Source organism: Cucurbita maxima, unplaced genomic scaffold (assembly GCF_002738345.1).
Source record: "Cucurbita maxima cultivar Rimu unplaced genomic scaffold, Cmax_1.0 Cma_Scf00016, whole genome shotgun sequence".
NCBI classification, from domain to species: domain Eukaryota; kingdom Viridiplantae; phylum Streptophyta; class Magnoliopsida; order Cucurbitales; family Cucurbitaceae; genus Cucurbita; species Cucurbita maxima.
The window spans coordinates 4,762,165-4,788,508 of record NW_019272032.1 but is presented as its reverse complement, the minus strand read 5'-3'; the positions used below and the strand labels follow the sequence as shown (position 1 = coordinate 4,788,508).

General features: G+C 34.2%; 1 protein-coding gene and 1 long non-coding RNA gene across 5 annotated transcripts; both read right to left on the bottom strand.

Moving 5' to 3' along the window:
• Positions 1 to 180: 180 nt before the first annotated feature.
• On the bottom strand, positions 181 to 25,633 carry LOC111491615 (probable protein phosphatase 2C 51). Of its 4 annotated transcripts, none has more exons than XM_023140592.1 (21): positions 25,176 to 25,633; positions 24,465 to 24,723; positions 23,657 to 23,762; positions 23,436 to 23,577; positions 22,326 to 22,587; positions 21,725 to 22,092; positions 21,320 to 21,393; positions 20,495 to 20,645; positions 19,598 to 19,769; positions 17,073 to 17,286; positions 15,878 to 16,372; positions 14,020 to 14,077; positions 12,752 to 12,839; positions 12,308 to 12,382; positions 12,096 to 12,179; positions 9,912 to 10,055; positions 3,015 to 3,087; positions 1,935 to 2,017; positions 1,275 to 1,329; positions 555 to 678; positions 181 to 476 (listed from the first exon to the last, which is right to left on the bottom strand). In XM_023140592.1, the coding sequence occupies exons 1-20, from the start codon at positions 25,462 to 25,464 to the stop codon at positions 619 to 621; spliced, it is 3,252 nt and encodes a 1,083-aa protein (XP_022996360.1). In that variant the 5' UTR covers positions 25,465 to 25,633; the 3' UTR covers positions 181 to 476; positions 555 to 618. The 4 variants fall into 4 exon arrangements, with proteins under 4 accessions (XP_022996360.1, XP_022996359.1, XP_022996361.1 ...); XM_023140591.1 differs by having other exon boundaries at positions 17,067 to 17,286; positions 25,176 to 25,632; XM_023140593.1 differs by lacking the exons at positions 181 to 476; positions 3,015 to 3,087 and having other exon boundaries at positions 601 to 678; positions 17,067 to 17,286.
• LOC111491618 lies at positions 3,468 to 5,684 on the bottom strand. The gene is made up of 2 exons (XR_002719725.1): positions 3,871 to 5,684; positions 3,468 to 3,786 (listed from the first exon to the last, which is right to left on the bottom strand). It is a non-coding gene; the product is annotated as an uncharacterized LOC111491618 (long non-coding RNA).
• Positions 25,634 to 26,344: the final 711 nt, after the last annotated feature.

Sequence of the window (26,344 nt, the reverse complement as noted above, 5' to 3'; positions counted from 1 at the left end):
TACATCCTAACTTAATTAACAGATGATTAAGATTTTTAATAACATTTATGATTGGTGCGTTTGCTCAAATATATAATGACAAGTACTACAGAAACTATGACTCAAGCTTGCATATCAAATATCCCACGCATCTTAAAAAGTCTCATGAAGCCACCTGCTCATCAGTTATTTGGCAATTAAAATTTGGTTTATTATTTTTGTCGGGTCAAAAAATTAAAATCTCCCATCCCTATCACTAAAAAGGTGTCGTAGAGATCCCAAACTCAACCCAGTTTTATGGTTCAATACTCATTTGATATATGGGTACTGTTCAATTACAACCTTTGCAAAAATATGATAGTATTACTGTCACTGAAACATCTCGAATCTTGATCAAGAAAGCATCAATATGAGAGCTCTCGCTTGACGTAAAAAAGTGCATCAATCAAGCTTCTGATATTTGATGCATGAGCATTTTCGATTGTCAGCAACATAACCTGCAAACATGTAAAAGAAAATTAGGTAAAATGTAGGAGACCATTCACTCTTATACAAGATTGTTGAAAAAGTGGTACCTTTACTTTTGGTGAAATAACTAATCTCTGTATAAGATTTGTCAATCTGCAAATTCATACTCATTTAGGAAAAAGGGTGGAAATAAGGATGTCGCAGAGCATCGTCGACATTTAAACGGTCCTCCTGCAGTTCATACGCATTCAAAACATTTCAGTTGAACTGCTTAAGCCGTCTGATAACGCATTATGAAACAAAAAGAAGAAACTATTTACTAAGAGCACTATCTAGCCCACAATTCTTTCAAATGAGCGAATTATTCGTCAGTACATACACTACACTGATGAAATTGTTGGGCGAATACACGTAGAAAATGCCGGAGGAAGTCTAGCACAGAAGCATATAGCAACTTACTTTACCTATTAATGGCACAACCCAAATTCGTTGGTTGGAACACAAAATTCTAGATTTATACATGCATGTCTTATTAAATGCTTTAGGACAAGTCTTAACGATAAAAAAACATCGAGGACTTATAGTTGTGTTAGCAAATAAAATTCCTGAAAATATAAGCATGCGTAACTGCAAAGTAGATAGCATGCACCACAACAATCACTTTTCCACGTCATATATTTACAGACAAAGATTGCTAAAAGTCTTATTTTAACTTCCAAGATAATTTTTTTTTTCTCGATCCAATTTTTACCACCGTATGCAAGATGGGTGCTTCCAATATCATTGAATAAAAATGGAACATTCGTACTTCCACACTAAAAACTCACTGGATTCCATTGTAGTAGGTTGCGGACCAACCGTAGAGCCCAAACATTTGGAAACCTGGTGCCACAGTAAAAACCACTTATGATGAGAAGGACATTAGTAGGAAATCTAGAATTACGATAGTATTTGTCACATTAATCCCTTTGTTACATTATTCAAGTTCCTTGATGGCTGAAAGCCAACCTCTGTTAAACCCACTTAAAAATGACGTGTCCCACACTGTCTCAAATCTGACCTGTTGGTGTAAAATGCATATGCAGCTCAAATAAAAAATTCAACATATAGTTATCATGTTTCAAAGTACGCATCAGCCACCCAAATTTTATTCTTCTCAACATTTATCCCTGTTTATCATCTCATCTTTTCTTTGAATATCGCACTTCATTTTCACACAAGACATTTGAAGAAATATGTGATATAATCCCTACAACAGGAGTGAATTGTGTGCTCATATGACGCCTCCTAACATGTCAAAGTAAACTTTCAAATTGTCAAAGAATATAGATAATAAAATAAGGGTAACTTTTGAAACATAGATACTAAGATACATATTGGAAAAAGAAGCATTAGGAGTAGTTTGTTTATAAAAGAATATGCACTAAACCAGAATATCATGCAGGAAAAGGAAGAGAAATACAATCAAATAATAATAATGAACTGACCCTAGTTTAAGAGGATCTCTACTCTTTATTTGGTGGGCAAAAACTTCTTCAGAGCATTTCCAGGATGCTGGTGAACCTCCTTGCTAGATCATCATAGATGATAATACCTTAGTGTCAACCAAATATCTAAAGCATATATAGCAGCATTGTGGACATCGAAGTAAAATTTCAAATGTGGATGCACACATGAAGTGACATTGATATGGACGCATTGATATCTTATCAGTGTCAATAAATATCAAACTGTTTACACAGGATAATTAGTTCATTTAAAGAGCCGACATGCACAGCAAAGTAAAATGCGAAAGAACTTAAGTAGGTATGAGTGCATGTACTTATATGCTTTTAAATGTCTCAACTGTGCCTCGTCCAAAGCAAACAAAAAATCAAAACGATGATAGCAACTGTGTAAGCATGTGAAGAACATGTCACTCAAGCAAAAAGATTACAAAGCGACTATGTTTAAAGTATATTTCGTATTTGTTTCTCCCCTTCCATGTAAACTACCATATTAAAAGCAAATGTAACGACATAAATTACTGGTTAAAATAACTGAAATGCTAAAGCAACAAGAAAAGGCAGAGAAATAAGGGAAAAAGGAAGACACTTGGGAAAGGAGAACCACTGCTCCAAGAACTAATATAACACAGCAACCATTGAAAACCTTCCAAAATCATGAATATCACAACTACTAAAAGAACCCTCTCCACCACAAAAGATATGACGTTCTTCCCTAAATCTCCAAAGGCACTCGTTGAGAAATGTTATATTTCTATTCCAGACAGCATCGAACAGAATATAGTATCTCACACATTGCTCTCTTTCCTTCCATACAACCACTAGCCATACCAATTCCCTCCAACAAACTCCTACTACTATCCCATGTTACTAATCATAAATTAACTAACATGCACAATACTAGTTAAACCCAATTAACTAATAAGCATAATACTAGTTAAACCCCAACGCATAAGACAACAAAGTTGTCTAGAAACTATGCAAGTAATTGGAATGAGAAAAAGGAACATGTCAATATACAACCAAATAGAAATTTAGAAAGAAAGGCTGCAAATAACTAACATGAACATTTTTTTTATAACTTTTTGAGGGACTCCCAGGAATTAAAATGCACAACTCCATGAACGACCTAAGCCTGCACCACAAAATTAAATATGTCTATATAAGTATATAATTTGCTGCATCTTTCAAATGTGTTCCTGTCTATGTTTTATTAGTAGAAACAAAGTAAATAAACTACTCAAGAAGAATGGATGGAACACTTCTTTTTCTTTCTTTTCCCTCACAACAAATCATTTTAGCTTTCTTCAACTTAAAGAATAACTATAATCCCAATCTTATCTTGACTTTTTTAATAATAAATTCATTGGTTTCTACAAATATAAATAAATAACTAAATATGAACAATTAAGCCCCACATATTAAACAACTCTCTAGCGTTATTGTAAGAAGTCCTTTACTTTCTTCTCTTCAAAGGAAAGCATACAACTGATAACTACAAAGTTGCTAGTTTAGTTTTCAGTTGAGCATCTGATGGTTATTATTCAACAAGGAAAACAGGCTGAACTCCACATTGCTTAAAAGTGGAAAGGGTCCTTTAAGTATAAGTAAGAACCTCAAAAGGCCTCGAACGATCACAGGTCTCTTGGTTGTTTTAGGGAGGATTTGCCAGACTTTGTCCAAAGAGTCTCAATGGTTTAAAGCCTAATGCATGTCTACAGAGATGACAGCTTTGAGTAATGTTAGGTCATGCTTACATTGGCCATGGTTGGAGATTTCATTATCGTGTACTTTTAACTTAGCTTGTGTTTTGTGTTTATTGTTTGGGCTTTACCTAAGTGGTCGACCATGGTTAGAGATTTCATTATCGTGTACTTTTAACTTAGCTTGTGTTTTGTGTTTACTGTTTGGGCTTTACCTAAGTGGTCGACCATGGTTGGAGATTTTATTATTGAATACAGTTCATTTAGCTTGTACTTCGTGTTTATTGTTTGGAATTTACCTAAATGGTCGACTGTTGTGTGGATTTTTCATTAAGCACCTGAAAGGTTTATGTGTCGTATCACAACACAAAGTTTCAAATCAATAAAAATCTACTTAAGTAGAGGTTGTCAGAATATGTTATACTTGAACATTTTTTGTAATGCAAGAGGTGGCTTTTTGGAAGAAATATTTCTTTGCTACTCTCTAGAATATCTTACTAGAAAGAAATATGAGAATCTTTTTTCTTACCGAAAGAGAATAAATGAAAGAACACAAAAGAGACATAAAACACCACTCAAAAAACAGAGTCGAACCAACACCTAAAGACCTAACGCCATAGAATAACAGCTCCAATAAAAAATAACAAAGCTGATAGGATAGTTGAAAAAAACTTTAGACAGACACTCAAAGAGGGATTACACTTGGCAAGAGCCGACATCTTTTTTCACGACCTCTCCAACTCTCTAAAAATCTTCCCGTTCCTTTCTAGTCAAATGATACATAAAATATGGAGAGAAAAAAAAATCTGGGAGCATTTTGAGTCATGCACACACCAAATGCCTCCATAAATGAGTTCCAAATCAAGAGAGCAAAATCCATCTCCAAGGATATGACCCAAAGTCTCGAACACCCCCTACAAAGAATTCACCAATATGGCCCTAACAAGAGGGAAGTGTACCTAATGCACTCTAATAGTGCTGACTCTCCCAGGTAAGACTACCAAGAAAAAAATTTAACCTTCTTAGAAATTTTCACCGACCACAACGAGAAGAATGAATATCTATAGAAAAAAATGAATATCTATACACATGAAGCGAGGATGGGCATCTTCCAGAAGAGAGAGAAGTGCAGACACATCCAAAGATTCCCTATCCAACAGGTGACAGAAAAAAACCAAAATTAAGCAAATAAATATCATAAGTACACAATAACCAATGCGGGTAAGGTGGTATAAACGTGGGGAAAAAATCCCAATGAGAAATATGAGAATAGAATGCAATTCTTATATCTCTGAGGACTTTTCTGTTTTGAGCTTTTCTTCGACTGGTCCATGCTTTGTATTTCATTAATCAGATATGAAAGCGGGTATTTCATTTGAAAAAAAGTTGATTATTATGTTGCCTGGCCTCGCTACTTTCTTTAGTGGAACTTTAATTGAGAAAATATTTAGAAAAATAGTTGGTGAAGGAAAAAACAATCTTAAAGCAAGATAAGCAGCGCAAAATGGAAGGATTTGATCTTCACATAATCATGGGACCTATACCTGACATGAAAATTGCTAAAGCTGGAAAAAGCTCAAACCAAAGATGGGTAAAAAAGAAAGGAAAATTCATCCGCAAATCAAACAAAGACTACGAGATACCGGTCAACAGAAAATCATTGAGAACATAAATCAGAGGGAGATACTGGTCAACAGTGAACTATTGTGGAACTTTTAAGTCAGAGGGATCTAAAAGTAATAAAAAAAATTATGTAAGAAACTGGGATTTCATAGAGAAATATGAAAGAATGTATAAGGGCAAACAAAAATACAAGTTCACCGAAAGGAGTCCCATCCCTCATTACAAGAAAGTTACTCAATCTAAAAGAATGAGACTTGAGTAGAAACTGAAAGCAAAAAGATGCTTAGGCTTAGGATTTAGAAATTTGTACAAACTCCACATCATAAAATGAAATATCTAACCTGACAATATGATTATCATGGTGTTCCCTCCGGAAAAGTTAAAAGGGCCTAAGGGGAAGGAGTATTCAAGACAATATGATTATCATGGTGTTCCCTCCGGAAAAGTTAAAAGGGCCTAAGGGGAAGGAGTATTCAAGACAATATGATTATCATGGTGTTCCCTCCGGAAAAGTTAAAAGGGCCTAAGGGGAAGGAGTATTCAAGAAAGGCCTCCAATCTTGGATAACGAGAATGACAAAAAAGGGAGTATTACAAAAGATTTATTGTGACCCTCCTACTCTAATACCATGTTAAATTACCACTAACGAAGTTAAAAAGATTAAGTTCATAGGTTACACTAACTTTTGTAGAAAGATATTTGTGTAATCCCATTATTTAGATTTAGTTATTTAGTTATTAGTATCTAGACATTATTATTTAGATTTACCTAATCTCTAGGAATTTATTTAGATTATCCATTTAGTTAAACCTTTCTCTAGACATGTAATTCTCTGAAAATTGAGTAAAAAAAAAAAAACAGCAACCTAATTTAGACTTGTGACAATTTTTTTCTTTTAATATTTCATCAATAAAGTGATCGTTGCAAGCAATAAAACTAAAGTGGAAAGATGCACATAAATGCAAAAGACATTTTAAATTATAAGTTTAATCCTTAAACATTCATATTTTTGTCTAATAAGTCTATACACGAGTGTCTCGAGTGTCAAATAGATCTCTAAGCTTTAATAATTTTGTTCTAATAGGTCTATCTAACCCGACAATATGATGATCATGGTGTTCCCTCCGGAAAAGTTAAAAGGGCCTAAGGGGAAGGAGTATTCAAGAAAGGCCTCCAATCTTGGATAACGAGAATGACAAAAAAGGGAGTATTACAAAAGATTTATCACCCTCCTACTCTAATACCATGTTAAATTACCACTAACGAAGTTAAAAAGATTAAGTTCATAGGTTACACTAACTTTTGTAGAAAGATATTTGTGTAATCCCATTATTTAGATTTAGTTATTTAGTTACTAGTATCTAGACATTATTATTTAGATTTACCTAATCTCTAGGAATTTATTTAGATTATCCATTTAGTTAAACCTTTCTCTAGACATGTAATTCTCTCAAAATTGAGTAAAAAAAAAAAAAAGCAGCAACCTAATTTAGACTTGTGACAATTTTTTTCTTTTAATATTTCATCAATAAAGTGATCGTTGCAAGCAATAAAACTAAAGAGGAAAGATGCACATAAATGCAAAAGGCATTTTAAATTATAAGTTTAATCCTTAAACATTCATATTTTTGTCTAATAAGTCTATACACTAAAGGCATTTTAAATTATAAGTTTAATCCTTAAACATTCATATTTTTGTCTAATAAGTCTATACACTCGAGTGTCTCGAGTGTCAAATAGATCTCTAAGCTTTAATAATTTTGTTCTAATAGGTCTATCTAACCCGACAATATGATTATCATGGTGTTCCCTCCGGAAAAGTTAAAAGGGCCTAAGGGGAAGGAGTATTCAAGAAAGGCCTCCAATCTTGGATAACGAGAATGACAAAAAAGGGAGTATTACAAAAGATTTATCACCCTCCTACTCTAATACCATGTTAAATTACCACTAACGAAGTTAAAAAGATTAAGTTCATAGGTTACACTAACTTTTGTAGAAAGATATTTGTGTAATCCCATTATTTAGATTTAGTTATTTAGTTACTAGTATCTAGACATTATTATTTAGATTTACCTAATCTCTAGGAATTTATTTAGATTATCCATTTAGTTAAACCTTTCTCTAGACATGTAATTCTCTCAAAATTGAGTAAAAAAAAAAAAAAGCAGCAACCTAATTTAGACTTGTGACAATTTTTTTCTTTTAATATTTCATCAATAAAGTGATCGTTGCAAGCAATAAAACTAAAGAGGAAAGATGCACATAAATGCAAAAGGCATTTTAAATTATAAGTTTAATCCTTAAACATTCATATTTTTGTCTAATAAGTCTATACACTCGAGTGTCTCGAGTGTCAAATAGATCTCTAAGCTTTAATAATTTTGTTCTAATAGGTCTATCTAACCCGACAATATGATTATCATGGTGTTCCCTCCGGAAAAGTTAAAAGGGCCTAAGGGGAAGGAGTATTCAAGAAAGGCCTCCAATCTTGGATAACGAGAATGACAAAAAAGGGAGTATTACAAAAGATTTATCACCCTCCTACTCTAATACCATGTTAAATTACCACTAACGAAGTTAAAAAGATTAAGTTCATAGGTTACACTAACTTTTGTAGAAAGATATTTGTGTAATCCCATTATTTAGATTTAGTTATTTAGTTACTAGTATCTAGACATTATTATTTAGATTTACCTAATCTCTAGGAATTTATTTAGATTATCCATTTAGTTAAACCTTTCTCTAGACATGTAATTCTCTCAAAATTGAGTAAAAAAAAAAAAAAGCAGCAACCTAATTTAGACTTGTGACAATTTTTTTCTTTTAATATTTCATCAATAAAGTGATCGTTGCAAGCAATAAAACTAAAGAGGAAAGATGCACATAAATGCAAAAGGCATTTTAAATTATAAGTTTAATCCTTAAACATTCATATTTTTGTCTAATAAGTCTATACACTCGAGTGTCTCGAGTGTCAAATAGATCTCTAAGCTTTAATAATTTTGTTCTAATAGGTCTATCTAACCCGACAATATGATTATCATGGTGTTCCCTCCGGAAAAGTTAAAAGGGCCTAAGGGGAAGGAGTATTCAAGAAAGGCCTCCAATCTTGGATAACGAGAATGACAAAAAAGGGAGTATTACAAAAGATTTATCACCCTCCTACTCTAATACCATGTTAAATTACCACTAACGAAGTTAAAAAGATTAAGTTCATAGGTTACACTAACTTTTGTAGAAAGATATTTGTGTAATCCCATTATTTAGATTTAGTTATTTAGTTACTAGTATCTAGACATTATTATTTAGATTTACCTAATCTCTAGGAATTTATTTAGATTATCCATTTAGTTAAACCTTTCTCTAGACATGTAATTCTCTGAAAATTGAGTAAAAAAAAAAAAGCAAAAACCTAATTTAGACTTGTGACAATTTTTTTCTTTTAATATTTCATCAATAAAGTGATCGTTGCAAGCAATAAAACTAAAGAGGAAAGATGCACATAAATGCAAAAGACATTTTAAATTATAAGTTTAATCCTTAAACATTCATATTTTTGTCTAATAAGTCTATACACTCGAGTCATTTTAAATTATAAGTTTAATCCTTAAACATTCATATTTTTGTCTAATAAGTCTATACACTCGAGTGTCTCGAGTGTCAAATAGATCTCTAAGCTTTAATAATTTTGTTCTAATAGGTCTAAACTTTTAAATGTATTAAATAGGTCCCTAAACTTTCAATCTTATGTCTAAATAGGTCTCTCAACTTTAAAATATTTAATAGATCTTTGAACTTTCAAATTTATCTTATAATTCATCTCTGACTATACAAAAATCCGTGAGTTTTAAAACATGTCAAATTTATCTCGCATAAAATTGAAAGTTCAAGAATCTATTAAAATTAAAATTGAAATTAATAGTCAAGAGATCTATTGTCAGGAACCTGTAAAACATAAAATTAAAGGTTCGACCTATTAGACACAAATTTGAAGTTACAAGGAATAACAAGTAACTTAACTAAGAAAATGTGGAAAAAAAAAATTGTTTCTACGTTAAATTACAAATTTGGTGTCCATAGTTTGAAAAAAGTTTATATTTATTTCTCATGATTTCAAAAGTTATAAATCGTCCTAACGGTTTGATAAAACCTAATAAATAGTCCGTATGACTTGATAGACTCTTCTAAATAGTCCCTACCATAAGGATGGTTTATGAGGATTTTATCCAACCGTATGGACTAATTTTCAAATTTTAAAGCATAAGGACTAAATCTAACTTTTTCAAAACCTTGGGATCACATACGATAAACCAACTTGGAAGATCTGGCTTTAAAAAAACCAAGTCCCAGTTTTCATTATGCACGTCAAAACTTTTGATCCTACAAACAAACGTCTAATTCTGGTGATGCAGTTCTGGGAAATCAGATATCTGCTGTTTGTATGAAGAGAAATTTTGAGACTGCATAATGGTCCTATTTGAAGCTTCAGAATTTTAAAAGTAGGCCACCTCAGAAAAGAACACTAGGAAAACATCATTATTGGTGAAATAAACCATATCCGCAGCTAATTTATAAAATAAAAACTATAACAACTGACAACAAGATCACTGAACTTCGTCTAGAATGAACTTACTTGTATGCTAGCTGCTTTAAGCCTTCATTCCAACCCTCAAGATGCTGGTCCAAAAGAACTCGGGTTAAATCACCTACCTGAAAAACATTAGGTGATCCTAAGATCAATTCTAGCATCACTACACCAACGCTCCACATATCATACCTGATAACATAAAATGGGAATAATTAACTTGTTTTTTCCATCAAGAGAAATAAAAGCCTAACAAAAGAAAAGTTATCCAGAGATACTAGCCACAAGCCAGACACGTTCCCTTGCTAAATCTATTCACCGTCATTTTATAAATGGATTTCCAGCGAATCAAACATCTCTTCCAAACCAATTTGAACATTCTAATTTTGTTCTTAAAAAAAATAAGATTGACCTCTTATATACCGTCTTCTAGGTTTTCTCCTGTTAATCTTATTTCTAAAACCCTACTTTCTCACCAATTAATATTAGCATAATCCAACTACAATAAAATTTATCTTAACGCACTTCATTATGGTTATTATTCTATCTAATATTTTAACAAACAATTCAGAGTCAACAAAATTTAAACATAAATTGAATGCAGATAAAATTTTGAAGAATTTTTCTAAAAAAATATAAGCAAAATTTAAAATTATATCAATTTTAGTATTGGGATAAATCACAACAATTCAGCATTATTTTACCAAACACTATAATCAGCTTTTTTTAGGTTCCAAATTGATCTTTACTAAACATTGATTTACTTCACGTTAAAACTGTTTTTGTTTTTTTTGCTAAAAGAACAATTGTAGAAATGATTTTAATAGCTACATCAATATTAAACAAAGCATTAGTCATTTGAACTCATAATGGCAGCATAAAAGTTGGCTGAATGTTTTTTTTTTTTCTTTTTTGAACTTGAAACAATGAGATAAAATGAAAGAATGTACAGGTCATACAAACAGATAGCCTTACAGAAGGAGACAAAATAAAGCCAAAAAGTACGCCAATATGAAAAATAAGGTCTTAAGGATAATTAAACAAGCATGTGCGCACTGATCTCAAAGAGAAACATGAATCCTCACTAGAGACTAAACCTCCTCCCACGATCTCTCAATCCCCTTAAAATCATTTGGCTTCTCTCTCACATAATATCACAAACACCAACCAGCCACCAAAAAAAAAAAAAGAGAGAGAGAGAGAGAGAGAGACCCTTATCACGGAAGGACAAGTGAAGAAGAAACTCCAGCATGAAACTATACTCTTTGGACTGAACCCAAAAAATACCAAACGTATGGAATAAACATCTCGAAACCAAAAATGCGAACTAGAAACTCTCAAGAATATGGTCAAGATCCTCTATTACCCCCTACAAATGATAAATCACTAGGGTCATATCAAAAACCCTAGATGGCTAGAAATCCTCCTATTGTCTTCCATCCTACTTCCATCAGATACCGAAGGTTAATTGCAAGGAGCCAAACTATTCAAACAAAAAGGATGACCTAATTCCTTAGCATTAACCCTCTTTGTACAGTCCATAGTTTTTTTTTTTTTTAATTATTGTTCTTATTACTATTATGAACTAATCAAACAAAAATAACGATCTTGTACATTCCAAGATGCTGCTCATTATTTCGGAATCTTTGTTTCTGACTGTACTAACAGTATACCACAACAGAACTCTGATAGCACATCTTCATAATCATAAGACCGTAGCTTCCAAAAAACCACCCCAGAGAGGATCTCTAGAGCCCAGTCCATAATATCCTTCAGAGGACACTACAAGTCCAACTTTCACAAAGTAAAGGGGCAACACTCAGACGCAAACTAATAAATAATGAGTGTCTAAAGTTTCCTCTATAAACTGGGGGAAGAGGGTCAGATAAGGGTTTCTTTTCAGCCCTTTATCCTAGGTATTTGAACTTCTATAAGCAAGACACCATAGAAAGAACCTCTCTTTCCTTGTCACCTTTTTCCTTCTACACCAGCTTAATCAAAAGGGATGTTACCTCTGAAATTCTATTATTCAACTTTAGATCAACAGATTTGCATAAGCTTCCAAGTTCCTACTAACCCTATGTTCGGCCATAGTTGGTCTAACAGCATCAAAATCATTATAATAACAAGAGAAAGAAAACGTAATTTCAAAAGTAATATTTATATTCAGTTGTTTCATATGCGAACAAAGAATAAGAAATATTAATTGCAATCAGATGAAACACAACTTACTTCAAAGTTGCACTTGACATCTCCTGATACCAACTTGAATTAAGCAAGGCTTCAGGAGGTGTGTAATCATAAGTTTGTTCCACTCTAGAAAGCAAATATTAGTTAAGAATAGACAGTACAAACACCTAAACATTGAAAAATGAAGAACATACAGGTAGAACCTCATTAGAAATTTTAAGCAATACTAATATCTCAAAGGGGGAATGAGATACCTGGAAGGCCCAGCAGACCCATATAGATGCTTGACTGTGAATTCATCAATAGCACTACCAAAGTCAATAATGCGCCTGAAGAATTGGTTAAGTGCCCATGTCAGCTAAACCATAGGATATCCAAGCAAAAAGAAATTATATAAATGGAAAGCAAGACGCGTTAAGAAAATATGAATATCATTTCGGAGACTAAGACCAACAATAGTGCATTGGACTCAGAAAAAACAAAAGAAACTGGAAACATATAGTAAACTGCCAAGAGAACAAAAACTTAAGAGAAATCCAAGGTAGCTAGTAACATAATGCAACTACCAGACATCATCAGAAACTATAATGCAAATTTCACCCCGCATTCATAGAAGTATCATGAAGCAGAAGACAGTGTCAATAAAACAACGAAATAATAATAATTATAATGACAATAATCAAAAAAATTTAAGATACATTTTAGTAGAGAAGTTCTCATCCCCCCTTCGACTTCCATTCAAGCATTTTCCAGTAGCCTGATCTTCAAAGCATATCACCATGTTCTCTTCAATATAAAAATTAATGAGTTAGCAGAAGAATTTCAATTCATATGCACTCCTATCTAAAAAAAACTAAACAAAGTTAAAAGTGTAAAATAGAACAAAAAAACACAGCAAAGAATGCTAAAAGGGTAAAAAAAACAAGGTAAAGAACTAATATTACAACCTTTAGAGAGGAACAAAAAAGAGAAAACTTTCAAGTTAAAAGGGAAAAGTTCACTTTCAGGGATATTAAAATTGTTAAATGGAATTGGATTTCCCAATAATGCAATTAAAGTTTAAAAAGAATACAAAATCAACACATGTTGGTACCTAAATATCTAATCTGCGTCCATTTGGTCACTTAATTATTTTAATTTTATATTTATTTAAAAAGTGTCTAAGTGTGTGCTGCGGTGGGGGTCTAAAGGGTCCTCACTGTTGGATTGAATTTTTTTTATTAATTCTTAATCATTAATGCCGAAACAAATTTTTTTTCCTCTGGAAAAGGAACATGATTTCTATATAAATAGATCTCCACAGGAATCACACTTTCCTGACAGAGACAAAGTTCGTTCTTTTCAGTGCTTTCCTTAACCACCTTCGTAGGCAACAAAGGACGGAACAAAAATAGTTAATAGTAGAACTTTTAGAGTGGTGGAGAGGTCCCAGGAAGTAATTTGGGAGATGGTTAGATTTCTAACTCATTGTGGACGTCCTTACCTCGAGATTCTATAATTATCATCTAGGTCTTTTACTTTTGAGGAAATCCATTTCTATATAGCTAGTGCTTGGACTCACTTGGTAAAACTCTCAAGTGAATCCAAGCACTAGCTATATAGAAATGAATTTCCTCAAAAGTAAAAGACCTAGATGATGAAATTTTGGGTTCATTGGTGCTTTAACATAGTAACAAGTATGAAGTTCTAAGTTCGAACCGCTCGAATTTCATTTCCTCCCCAATTAATATTGATTCTCACTTGTTGGGCAGGGGGAGTGTTAAAGTATTGATATCATTAAATTTACCATAATCCATATGCTCAACAAGTTTTTGGATTGATGGGTAACTTAACCATTATAAAGTAAAGATTTCACCCAAAAACAAACAAGAAATTTGGCTGATAAATGCAATGAGAAAAACGTAAGAAGAGAATATAAGCCAAAATATTGCTCTAAACAGTTGATCGGATAGCCAGTTTCCCTTACCAGGTTTTATATCCCTGTGAGTGATATTGCGATCATGACAAGACTTGAGAGCCATCAACTGAAAAAAATTCAAATAAACGTCTCAGATATATGTATTTCTTGCCAAAACTGACAAGGATAAAGGGCTAACACCAGAAAAACAAGTCCAAGGAAAAAAAAAACCAATATTATACTAAAATAGGTATTTCTAAAGTAGGTTGTGATTTTTCTTCATGCCATTCTTGAATAGAGGAAAACTTTTGGAGGGAAATTGAGAAAATGGATTAAGGTGCCCTGCCTCTACCTCCTCTTTTCTATTTAAAGGAAAACCGCAGGGAAGAACGTAGCTTCAAGGAGACTTAATACCGGAGGCATTAATCACCAACACTTCGTTGATTTCATTGACCCCCTTGAAGTTTCAAAGGGTATTAAAAATGACCAAAATTCTTAGCCATGCTTCAGTTCTTTAAGTTAATCATCATAAATTAATGACGGTGTGCATCAATGCCGCTAGAGAAGAGATTGTGGCAGTGGCAATCTACAAAGTACACCATATGGTTAATACTAGGGGAAAAGCAATACAAAATGACTAAATGGAGGCCAGAGTGAAGTTCATATTTCTAGATGGGGAATGCTCACTTTAGCTGCCAACTTAAATTTCCTACCAGTTTAAAGGGCTCCTGTAAGAGTGACTAAAGATGTTGGCAACGCTCTGACAGGAAAAACTGGAGGAAGTCATCTCATTAATTAGGTGGAATACCTCCCTGAGAACCTGGTGCTTTAGGTATATGAAATGTGCCTACCATAAACGATACTCTCAACTGTTTCCAACAATCTTGGTAGAAACTGATGCAATAAGGAACTCTACGCAACCGTAGCCCTTGGGCTCACATTTCCAGACTTAGTACAAGTGCTTTGAAAGTTCAGATTCCTCTTCGGAGATCGGAGTGAAAGCAATAGAAGGATTCAAGAGCTCGAGGTCTCTCCAACTCCTTGGGACAATTTTTACATTTGTTATTTCTCATTGAATTTCATGCTCCAGACATTCTATAATTATTCCCCTTCCACCTTAACTTTTATTGAACTGCCTTTCTGCAGTAATGGTTAGCACCTATTTCCTACCATAATTACAGAGCATGAAACCAACGACCACCAAAATACAGGATACCATTTTATCTGATTCATCCATCTGCAAATACAGTGATTTAAACTGAGCTAGTTATAACCGTGGCAATACATCCAGGCACGATTGGTCCATCCAAGCCTGAAAGGCATCCTCTTGACAAAGTTTGTAACCAATAGAAGAAGCCACATTGTACGTTCGAAGTTCTGGGTTGATCATATTGGACTGATTGAATTTTCGTTGCAAGCTCACCATAGAGATGAAGATATGATCTGTGTGAGATTTCAGCGAGTATAGCTTTAGCACTCGGCGACGTAATTATCTATGCCAGACAAGTGCCCTACACTGACTTACTTCCTCAAGAAAAAAGTTGTATTCATGTTAGTCATATGGTTTTTGAATAACTTTTATGAGTTCCCTGAAATTGGAACTTTTACAATTAATAGGACTCTGAAGACACTTCCCGCTATCTACATCCATATTAGGACGACAATATTTGCTCTCAAATGAAGCACGGATGCTCTTACATGGATCAGTGTCCATCCACAATATCTGAGTCAGAATCGTTTTGTCTGACCATTTATTTGCAGAGCCCCTATTGGTAAATTTTATATATCAATGAAATTTTCTCTGTTACAAAAAAGTATTTAACAAGAAATTTATATATTAATGCTACTAAGATATTTGAGAGGAGAAATAATTTAGTTGGATGAATGAAGACCAGTAAAAACAATATATTAATTGTCAGGAACATACCAGCTGACGTATCAAACTTTTCATTTCCTCTTGTCCTGCTTCTGTTGTTTTCAACCAATGCCACCACTTAGAAGGTTGTAAAATTTGAACATGGTTTTTTTGTTCAACTTTTTCCTCATCAGCATCTTCAATAGAATATATGAGCTTTGAGAGGGATATGCCTTCGTAATGAAATACAAGCCATATTTCGTTAGACCGGGATTCAAAAGATTCTACAAATCTCACTATATGGTTTAAACCTTCTTCATACATAACACTCTTTGGTCCAAACTGATTCGGGAAAGCATTTTTAAACTGCCTAGTTTCCCCTAATTTATAACTCAGGGATTCATCCTTTACCAACAAGTCTTTAGATCCCCATGGTGACTTTTCAAAGACAAAGTTTGATGTTCCAGTTGATAACACATCTTCAAGTCGTGTAGAAGCATTAAAAAATATTTCACCAAAATATTTCTCCCGTAAGCCACTCAAATAGACTCCAGCACCTCTTTCAACCTGTTCATGAACATTAACTCATTATGCAAGTAACAATTTTTGCAACATGCATTTATTGATAGACAACTTCCGCACTATATATAACACTTATATTACAATTAACCTTCAAAAATAGATTTCTTGTGAATACATAAGATACTTTCCACATGAATGATCAGTTATAACTAAGAACTAACATCACTACAGCACACCTTGAGTAATCATATCTTTACTTATTCTAGGACTTCAATATTAATTCATTTGACACACATTTGAGGAGGTTCCATTTAAGATGTAAAAGATTTTTGCCCCAATTTCAACACTGGACCCAATTTCAACATTTATGATAGATTGAGGGTTTGATTTTACCATTCAAAGTTTAAGGGTCCAATTTTTTCACTCTTCAAAGTTTGAGGATTTGTTTTTCACACTGGAAAGTTTAGGAGTGCAATTGTTACAACCATCATGCTTCATGAGTGGCTTTTTCAATTTTCCCAGAATTAAATAATTTCATAGTTCTCTTAAAAACTTTTATTGCATTTAGTTTAGATTAACCCAAGGTAGTCTCGATTGTCATGCTAATGATGCAGGTGAAAGTAATTGATTGAAGTAAAACACATCTCACAGGTCATGTTTTAGAAACTAATGTGGGTGAAAAGAACCATCATGGGATCTTAAGTGAATAAGTGAAAATCACAGCATCTAAAAGAATTACCATTACACGTTTCATGATGAACACGTTATCCTCCAGAGCATAGGCTTGAGAACTATTTGAAGAGTATCTACCATTTCTGGCATTGGCATCTCCAAAAGATGAGTTGCACGAATCATAAATATTCTCTCCTACTGGAGTAAAAGCTTCCTGGCAGTTCCCATGAAAAGCCAGCCATACTTCGCCATAGGAACCCTGACCAAACCTTTTCTTTAACACATACCTAAAGACCACAAGGGAGAGTTTATTGATTGTACTATAAATAAATATCAACAAGGAATAGGATTAAAATCTTGGAGTATCTACAGTTAAATATATACACGTGTGTGCTCATTGTGTGTGCTCTCTGGAAAATATAAATTATGCAAAAATTTCCCATGTAAGTTTAACATGCATAAATGCAGTACATAGGATCCTATTATAAATTTAAGAAGAAAGACTACAATTGTTAAAAGGGTGTGAACATTTAACCAATAAGGAGCATTGAAAAAAACCAAATGCATAAAACCATCAAATGATGAATGTTTGTCCTTGAAGATTCTCTTGTTCCTTTCATACCAAAGAGACCAAAAAAAAGGAAGGGTTGAAAGCAATCCACAATGTCTTATTGTCTCCCTATGGATGTCCCATGGGTAACCATATTCCAACCGAAGCACTCCAAAATTAAATTCCAATATTGTTTTGTCTTTTGCGAAAGAACAACAGCCAGACAAATGAAACTGAAATTCTGAAGTAGTCTTGCACAATAAGCACCCAGAAGGAGAAAGGAGAGGAGGACATATGGCATTCTCTTTTGAAGACAGTCTGCTGAATTGAGAACTGATGATTAAGTTCCCAAGATTTCTTCTCTAACTCTTTCGTCATCAAGAATGCTATTACCCTGCTTAGAAACTAGCTCAAAACCAACTCCTCTCTTCGAGCCAAACCAATTTTCTTTTCTGCTAAGGTTTTTAGTCCTCCTTGCAGTGTAGTACATAAAAGTTCTGTTTAAGACTGATATTTGCAAGGAAAATAAATCACAATCTTAAACAGAGGTTATGTTTGTCCCTCCAATCTGTAGGTCCAGCAAGTTTGGTCCATGGAAGCTCAATGGTGGAATACTCACCCAAGAAGGAATTATAAACACTCGTAGTTAGCTCCCTTACTCCCAATAATAGGGTGGGATTTCAGGAAACACTAAAAACTTGTGATAAGCTCTAAAAATTGCTTCACAGTTTCCTGATTTCCCCCAGCTGTGCGTTTGTGTTAACCCAATCTGAAAATCATCACCATTTGTTCTTTCTTTGCAGAGTTACTAATGCAGGCGGGCCAAGCTTCTGCATTTTTGGTTTGAGTTGGTGTCCCAACTCGGTTGCAAGGATGCAGTCTCCAGCAACTGGGTGGTTCTCCTTTCAAGTGGCAGGCCTCAGTTTAAGGGATGGGATCAATGGTATCTACGGCCTAATGGAGGCTTTGATTTGAGAGGAAACAAAGAGCTTTCTAGGGTTTGGCGACCAACTTCATGGGTGGGACTTAGTGACTGTCCTTGCCTCTACTTGGTGCACTTTATCTAATGAGTTACGTAACTACAATCTTGTGAATATCACTGCCAACTGGGCCTCTTATTATGTAATCCACGTCGGTTGGTGGGGATAGCTCACTCCCTTTTTTGTAATGAGCCTTTTTTATCAATATATTTTCACATTTCCTATCCCCCACAAAAAAGGATTGTGATAAACCCTGATTATAAATGTGTATGCACGAGAAAGGGTAGAAGGGAGAGATAGGAAGGAGTAAGCGTGAAAGGGCTATTATGAGGGCCGATGTAGGTAGCAAGCATTTGATGGAGGCCCATATAGACATATATGTAGTATTAGCTAAACCTGCTCAAGTACTGGATCCGTATATATACACACGAAATGGACATTTCATTATCAAAAGAGGGGGAGATGAGATATCCAACAGCAGACTAACAGGATTCAAAAAATGACTCTTAAAGTTACTAGAATTGCATCAAGCTGTAAGAAACCAAGCTTTCAAGAAAAAAAAATAAAAGAATATACAAAACATATAAAAAAGAAAAGAAAAGAAAAAAAGAAAAGAAGTCCACTACAAAAATCAACCCACTAAATGCAAAGAAAAACTCCAATACAAGAATCTTTAGAAATGGAGCATTCCCTTTCCACTCATCTATCCTAATCCTCCAATTCTAAAGCAACTATGGGCAGCGGTCCATCACTGATGCTATCTTGATGTCATGTAAATGTAATTGCTACTAAACATTTTTTACCATAGGTTTAAAGACAAACTAGAAATTATGACGACGTTAATATAAAATTCTTCATTCATTGCTGGTTTCGAAGTGTAAATTTTTAGATTTTAGATTTTTAACTGCCTCAATTAGTTCTAGATGGGGTAACTTCTTATAATTCTTTTCCTACGAGAAATCCTTATCCTTTTGAGTTTTTTACAATCATCTTTAACTTACCACATAACTATTTTTCTTCCATCAAAAAGAAATAAACAAACAGAAAATACCAGAAAAATTATCCTACCTCAATATAGGTGGTGGATGCTCAAATAGTTGATAATCTGAACCAGGATCGTGGAAAGGAATTGATTCAAGCAAACCAATAAAACTAGCAAAGCCTTCAGGATGAAAGCACTGATCTTTAGCTCCAAGATGAAAGCACAAGCTTTGGTCATTGTACACATTTAAAGATCCACCTATAGTATACGATGGAGAAAACTTAAGAGTGACAGGCTACAAGAAGAAAAGGAAGAGTGGAGAAACTACAGTACAGAATGGAGAAAACTTAAGAGTTTCAAGATAGAAGGAAAGAAACATGCAAGAAGAAGAAGAAGAAGAAAAAGAGTGGAGAAAGCTACAGTACAGAATGGAGAAAACTAAGAATGTCTGAATAGAATTGGAAAAACACTCATGAAGAGGAAAGAAAATTCCCACAACAAGCCAAAGAAGAAAAACCAAAAAAGAAACAATCTATTTAAATACCAAAAAGGAAAAATTAGAAACGTTCTGAGAAAAATTGCCACTTCCTTTCCAACCAAAAATATCACGTGTCATTTTCAAACTCATTAGACAGACCAGCGATCATGAGACAAAAAAAAAAGGAGGGCGGGGAGAAATATAAAGGGAAGAGAAACAAATACAAACGAGCTATTGTGTGTCAGTTTCTTAAGCATTATAATCAAAACACTCTTCTCTGCTGTATGGTGCTCATACGTTTCAGCTCAAATATGTAGTTGACCAATAATAGATTAGAAAACGTAAGATGTATTGGCACTAAAGTTGAAGAAAGAAAATGGTTCATAATCTACAACAGAGGACGTCATCCCTTCCCTGACTAGGAAGTGTCCAGAACATGCAAACTTATGGAATCTGGTCGTCAGCCTGAAAACAACACTAAACGAGAATTAAAAACTTCATTTACCATATGGCTGATTGAGGGACTCAGGAAGAGCATGGGGTAGATCACATAAATATTCTTCTTCATCAGTTTGAGTCCTCAACACATAATCCTTGTATTCATCCAGATTCTCAGACAGATAAAAACATCCCAGCTTATTGTGTCTTCCTTCAACCTAGACCATGTCACCGACCATAAACCAGATTTTAACAAAACGGAATCATAAACAATGCATACAGTAACCTTGACACACTTGAAGGAAGAATTTTTTTCAGTGAACAGGGCTATAAATACTGCAGAAAAAGAAAGGAGAGAGATGACTGGAAAGTCTAATACCTCCTGAAAAAATCAATTTTGTCACTGGTAAATAAAGGAAAAGTTCATTTCATCATAACAGAATTTCATTCATAAATACCTAACTATAAGGTGCAAAGGACCTCCTCACTGAGGATGGAATCAATCTATCAACAGATCAAGAAGAAAAAATTGCATGGACGTAAAGCAACTCAAATATTCAACCAAAAGGAAACATTCGCATATAAACTGCAAAGAAGAAGAAATGATATGACCATAAGACTGCCCACTAAATTGTCGACCATGAATTTGATGTCCATGCTAAATGTGAAAAAAGAAGGAAATTGTTCCAAACGACTACTTCTAGCATTAAAACCAGTTATTTAGAAGGAAAAAGAAAGATTTTTTTTTTTTCCCCCATCAAAATCTGCCATTCCTCCATCTTTTGAACTAAAACAATAGCCATTTAAAGTAAAATTATTACATTAGTTTTAAAAATGACATAACTTTAAGAAAGAAAAACATATCAAATAAACTTTTTTCTTTAAGCCTTACTAATAGTCTCTTGAACTTGGACATGACTGGATGAGAATGCTCCAATTGCACAGCATTGGAAGAGAAGCTATTGGCTGATAAGCGAAATAAAAGAAAAATGAATTTGAAGCATATAAATAATCACTAAAAGAACTAGATTATCATCTTCCATGTAAGTACCTAAAGTACAAACCTAAAAGAATATTCAACTTGATAAGAAAGTTCAACTTGGAGTTGTATCTTATGAACATTAGTCTTTGTTCATGTTTTCAATGAAAAGTTCAAGTTCTTGTTCAAAAATATATAAAAATGTATAAAATAATCTCAAAGTTACAAAAAACGGAGATTCTATGAGCTGAGATTCCTTTCATCTGTAAGTCATATATCCACGTACACATTATAATTTTAACTGTCCAAAAAATTTACCTGAGTGCTCTTTAATAAGCTTTTCTATTCCAGATATGGGAAAACTTGAGTCCCTCTGCACAACAAACCTCCCCTCCTGAAACCTCTGAGAAGAAATAGCAGATCTTAAAGGAACCACAATAGCAGCCATGTTATCCATACTGCCTCTTTCAAAGGCCGTACTAACGATGCATTCCGCCAATGAGTATGAGCATGAAGGAGAATACTCGGAAATTGACATACGATCATTGTGTATTTCCCACAACAAGTCACAAACATCTTGTGAGCTTAACTTCTCAAAAATGCCATCAGATGAAACCACCAAATAGCTATCGTTGGTAGACAAAGGTTGCCAGTCAGTCACTTCTGGTGCAGATATAACTCCATAGCTGATAATTGAATAAAGTAAATAAGTTACTCAGTAGGAATATTGATGATTATAGATTCCCCATAGTTATTAATATTACATTGGTAGGAATATTGATGATTATAGATTTCCCATAGTTATTAATATTACATTGCCCAGATTCATAGATATGTTTGCATCAAGTACAAAATCTACGGTAAACTAAAGTGAACCACTCCCTCAAAGCAAGATAGTTATTATGATTTTAGATTTCACCTTTTAAAAGACACATCACCAATTGCTCTGCTTATAGCCAACTGACCATTTACTCGAGGTACACCACCCCAATCAACAACGTGACCCCCAGCAATCTCCACCCTAGATCTTTCATCCTCTCTATCTGGATGGTGATCCCTAGTCAATTCTTTGGCAAAAAAATGTGTCAGCCCATCAAATGAGTCTGGTTTAGAATTTCCATAGCCCCTTGCACGTGAGGCACCACTATATCTTTTTTGCTTGTATAACCGTAAAAAGGTAGCTGCAATTCAACGATTTCATTGACATGAGAAAGAAGATAGTTCTTTTTGGATCACAGACAAGAGTTTAAAAGGAGAGCCTAAGGGTCAGTGGAAGAGAGAGAAAGAAGATTGTTAAGATAATGGACCAATCAAATTTAAAATATGATAACCAAAAAAGTACTCAACTAATGAACTTGTAGCTGCTGAAGTTTTTCAAAACTTAGCTTAAATGGGACTCAACTCTTTCAACATTCAATCAGAGAAGGTTGGTATTTTCTAACCTAAAGCCATGGTAATAAATTTTGTTAATCAACAAATCTATGGAATGCCTTTTGGATGAAACCAAAGCGAAGACATGAGGGTTTATGTCCAAAGTAGATTATGTGGAGATATGTGGAGGGTCTCCTGTCACTAGATTACCAAACCAAGCCAGACTATAGTTAATTGGTTAGGTCAATTTGTCTTTCGTCTTTAAATGTATGAAAAACAAGTTTCAATTCTATATTTCAGTAATACTATATAATAAATATTGCAGGCTGGAAACCCTCAACATCAGTGACAAGAGAGTCAAAGAACCCATGCACCCAGGGTATGCATCTGTGGTTTTGAAAACCAAAACGAAATATGTTATGGGAACCAAATAGTTTATATTAAAAGGAAAGAAAAGCATACGCATGAACCAAACAAAACCAAATTATTAGTTTCTAGACAAATGACTTAAGAAGAAGTAAGAAGAATAAAAGTTGGAAACCAGATTATACAATGAGTTTAGTTCAGTTTCATGGTTCGATCTGAAAAGAAGACCAGTCCAATGCACATGGATGGCACATATTTAATACAATCTAATCTCAAGAGCTTTCCTTCTGACCTTTAGCCTCAGCAGGTGACTGAAATTTTTCAGAGCACAAAAAAGTCTTCGAGTCACCAATGTTTGCAACCAAAATTTGTGCATCTGCCAATAATATAACAGTAGCAGTAGAACCCGAAACCAGATTATTTTTATGTGCTTCCTTCATAATTCAATAGATTACGTCAGCATCCAATGCAACAACTCTAACACAAATTAAAGAGACATCAAATGCAACTTACCTTGGAAAACGTTTTATCAATGTCTTGTATAGCTCTCAACAGTGCTTCTTTCAAAATTTCCAAATGGTAGTCATCAACAAAATCTGCTGGAAGTAGGTATTTACGCCTGGAAAAGGATAAAACCTTGAACACAAATGAATAAAAGATTCTTGAACTGAGATAATAAACATAACTGGTGCCCTTTAAGTTAATTTTCTCTCCTCTTATATTAACAACCCTCTCCATCCACAAAACATGCATACATGTATGCATATGCACATACATATATACGTGTGTAAATATGTGATGTATGGCATTGCAGCTCAAGCCATGAGCTGCAATCTAGTAGAAGTCAATGCTGCTGCATAAGAGATTAATCAAGTAGAGCTAGCTCTAGCACATTTGATAATTATGAATAAAAAATAAAAATAAAAATCCCATGGAGACAAACTATATTCAAAACAGCATTACTTAAGGTGATCCATACACCTGCAGAGATCTGTATCATTTATGAGGGAGGGAAGAATTAAATTGTTGAACAAGGTGAAGGCCTTGCGTTGGGAATTGAGGCTAGAATGCAACAATGAGATCTTTTCAGAAAAAGGAACTGAAAAGAAAGGTTTGTGGACAGGAGAAAATTTAAAGGTTCTAATTGGTCCTCTTTGGAAAAACTTTTTGTCAATTAACATTTTTTCTTTTATTGGAAAATGGATTTGTCTCCAGATGAAACACCAGATGATAAGAATACTAACAATATTAATGATTCTAAATCCATAGCTACAGAAATATACGATATATGGAAAACATTTAAAGCTGTGAGCAGAAGCACCTTCCAAGTTCCCGATCACGGTTACTAATTTCCACATTCCAAATGAACTGATCAAACTTGGTACCATGTTCCTTCTCATTCGAAAATGAGTTAATGGGTCTCTTGAAAATTCCAGAATAAGTGGCATCAAGAAGAAAATAAGTATGCACCACAAAATACTCCAACAAAATCTTTGAAGCCATCTCACTGGCTTCAGCTCCGTTATGACCATCAAAAACTGCTATGATTCCCACAGGTACCTCCATAATACCTGTTTTACCTACAAACATTAAAGATATCAGACTCCAAAACAGAAGAAAAAAGAAAAAACAGAAGAAAAAAGAAACCGCAACTTGCTTTACACCAAGGAACTGATTGCTGCTAATCATTCTAAGAAAGGAGCTGAAGATTAAATTTCACACTGTTTAATTATCATTAGGAATATTTAACATGCAATCTGGAAGAGAAACTTTGAGACCTATTCGTAAAAGTGAGTAACATTTATAAGGAAATAACATCACTAAATTACCGTCTAAGCATGGGCTTCCCCAAATATAAAGAAAACGCATCCCTTTGACAAATAGACTAAGTTTAGGACATGCACAAAGCTCCTAATTCCATGGTTTCTCGAATCTTAAACAAATAGACGTTGTTTCCAACAGAGCTCCCACGTCCATTTGGAACATGCATATTCAGAAATCAGAGAAGCGAACAAGGAAGAGAGAGCGGTACTTGGGAAGGGAATTCGAATATCTAGAGCACAGAGAGTGCGATCCTCCTGATACTTTCGTCGACCTTGATGCATTGCAATTTGACAATGGGGGGCGTTGGGAGATTGAAAAGTGTAGTCAGAGAGCTTCCAGAGAGGACATTTCGGGGATTGAAATACCGCGGGAGCGCCGCCTTCCTTGTACACCATCAAGCACGTCGACGATTCCGAGGAGCAGTATGTTATCGCGTACACAGTAAACCATAGAAGAAACGAATATAATTGGGTTAGTTCGATCTTCTGGAAAGCCATGGTTACTCATGGGACTGAAAGTCGAAGGAAATTGGAGAGGTGGACGCGGGAGAAACAGATCGGAAGAACGCAAGGGCGCGGGATTTCTTGCACCGTCTTCTTTCCAAAAGAGGGGAAAAAAAAGAAGAAAAAAAAGAGCAGGTAATTTCAAAATTAAATAAATATTCAATATTAAAAGAAAATGGTTATATAATTTATTGATTATATAAAAAAGAAAACTCTATATAAACATTTTAAATCTTAAAAAATCTGTTACTTTTAGACTCGAGAGCATGGTAGCTTTAAAAGGGAGAAGCAAGTGATGACGAGGGAAGTAGTTGAGCTGAGGCGTGAGCAGCAGAACACGAGAGGCTATCAAATTTGATAAGATCCGTAGAGGCCCCATGGCCTGTATTTTTTACCAAATGCAACTTTCTTTCCACGTCCAACCTCCAGATGCATGCAAAAATCACATCCAACAAATTTGTTCTCTCATTCATCTAATTCAATCTCTCTTCTGTGCCTTCACTTTGCCTGTTATGATGTGAAATGAAGAACACAGTGCCGAATGGATCATAGCATGCTTTGTGTATTGTCTTTCATGAACTGAATTTCGGCTCATCATCAACCAAAAACAATTTTCCAAACCAACATATGAAAAAGAAGCATTTATTTCCTGTTCTTTTTTTTTCCTTTTCCTTAATTCTCAAAAGTTAACAAAGAGTCTTGAATCATCTTTCTTTGAACACACAATTTTTATGTATAAAAGACCCTCACTACCTGTCTGCAAAGAAACATAAATCACACCGAAATAGAACTTTATTCTTAAGAGAATCCCATCCCATAAATGGAATCTTTAAACATAGGAGAAGACTGACTGTCTAATTGGTAGCTGCCCGGC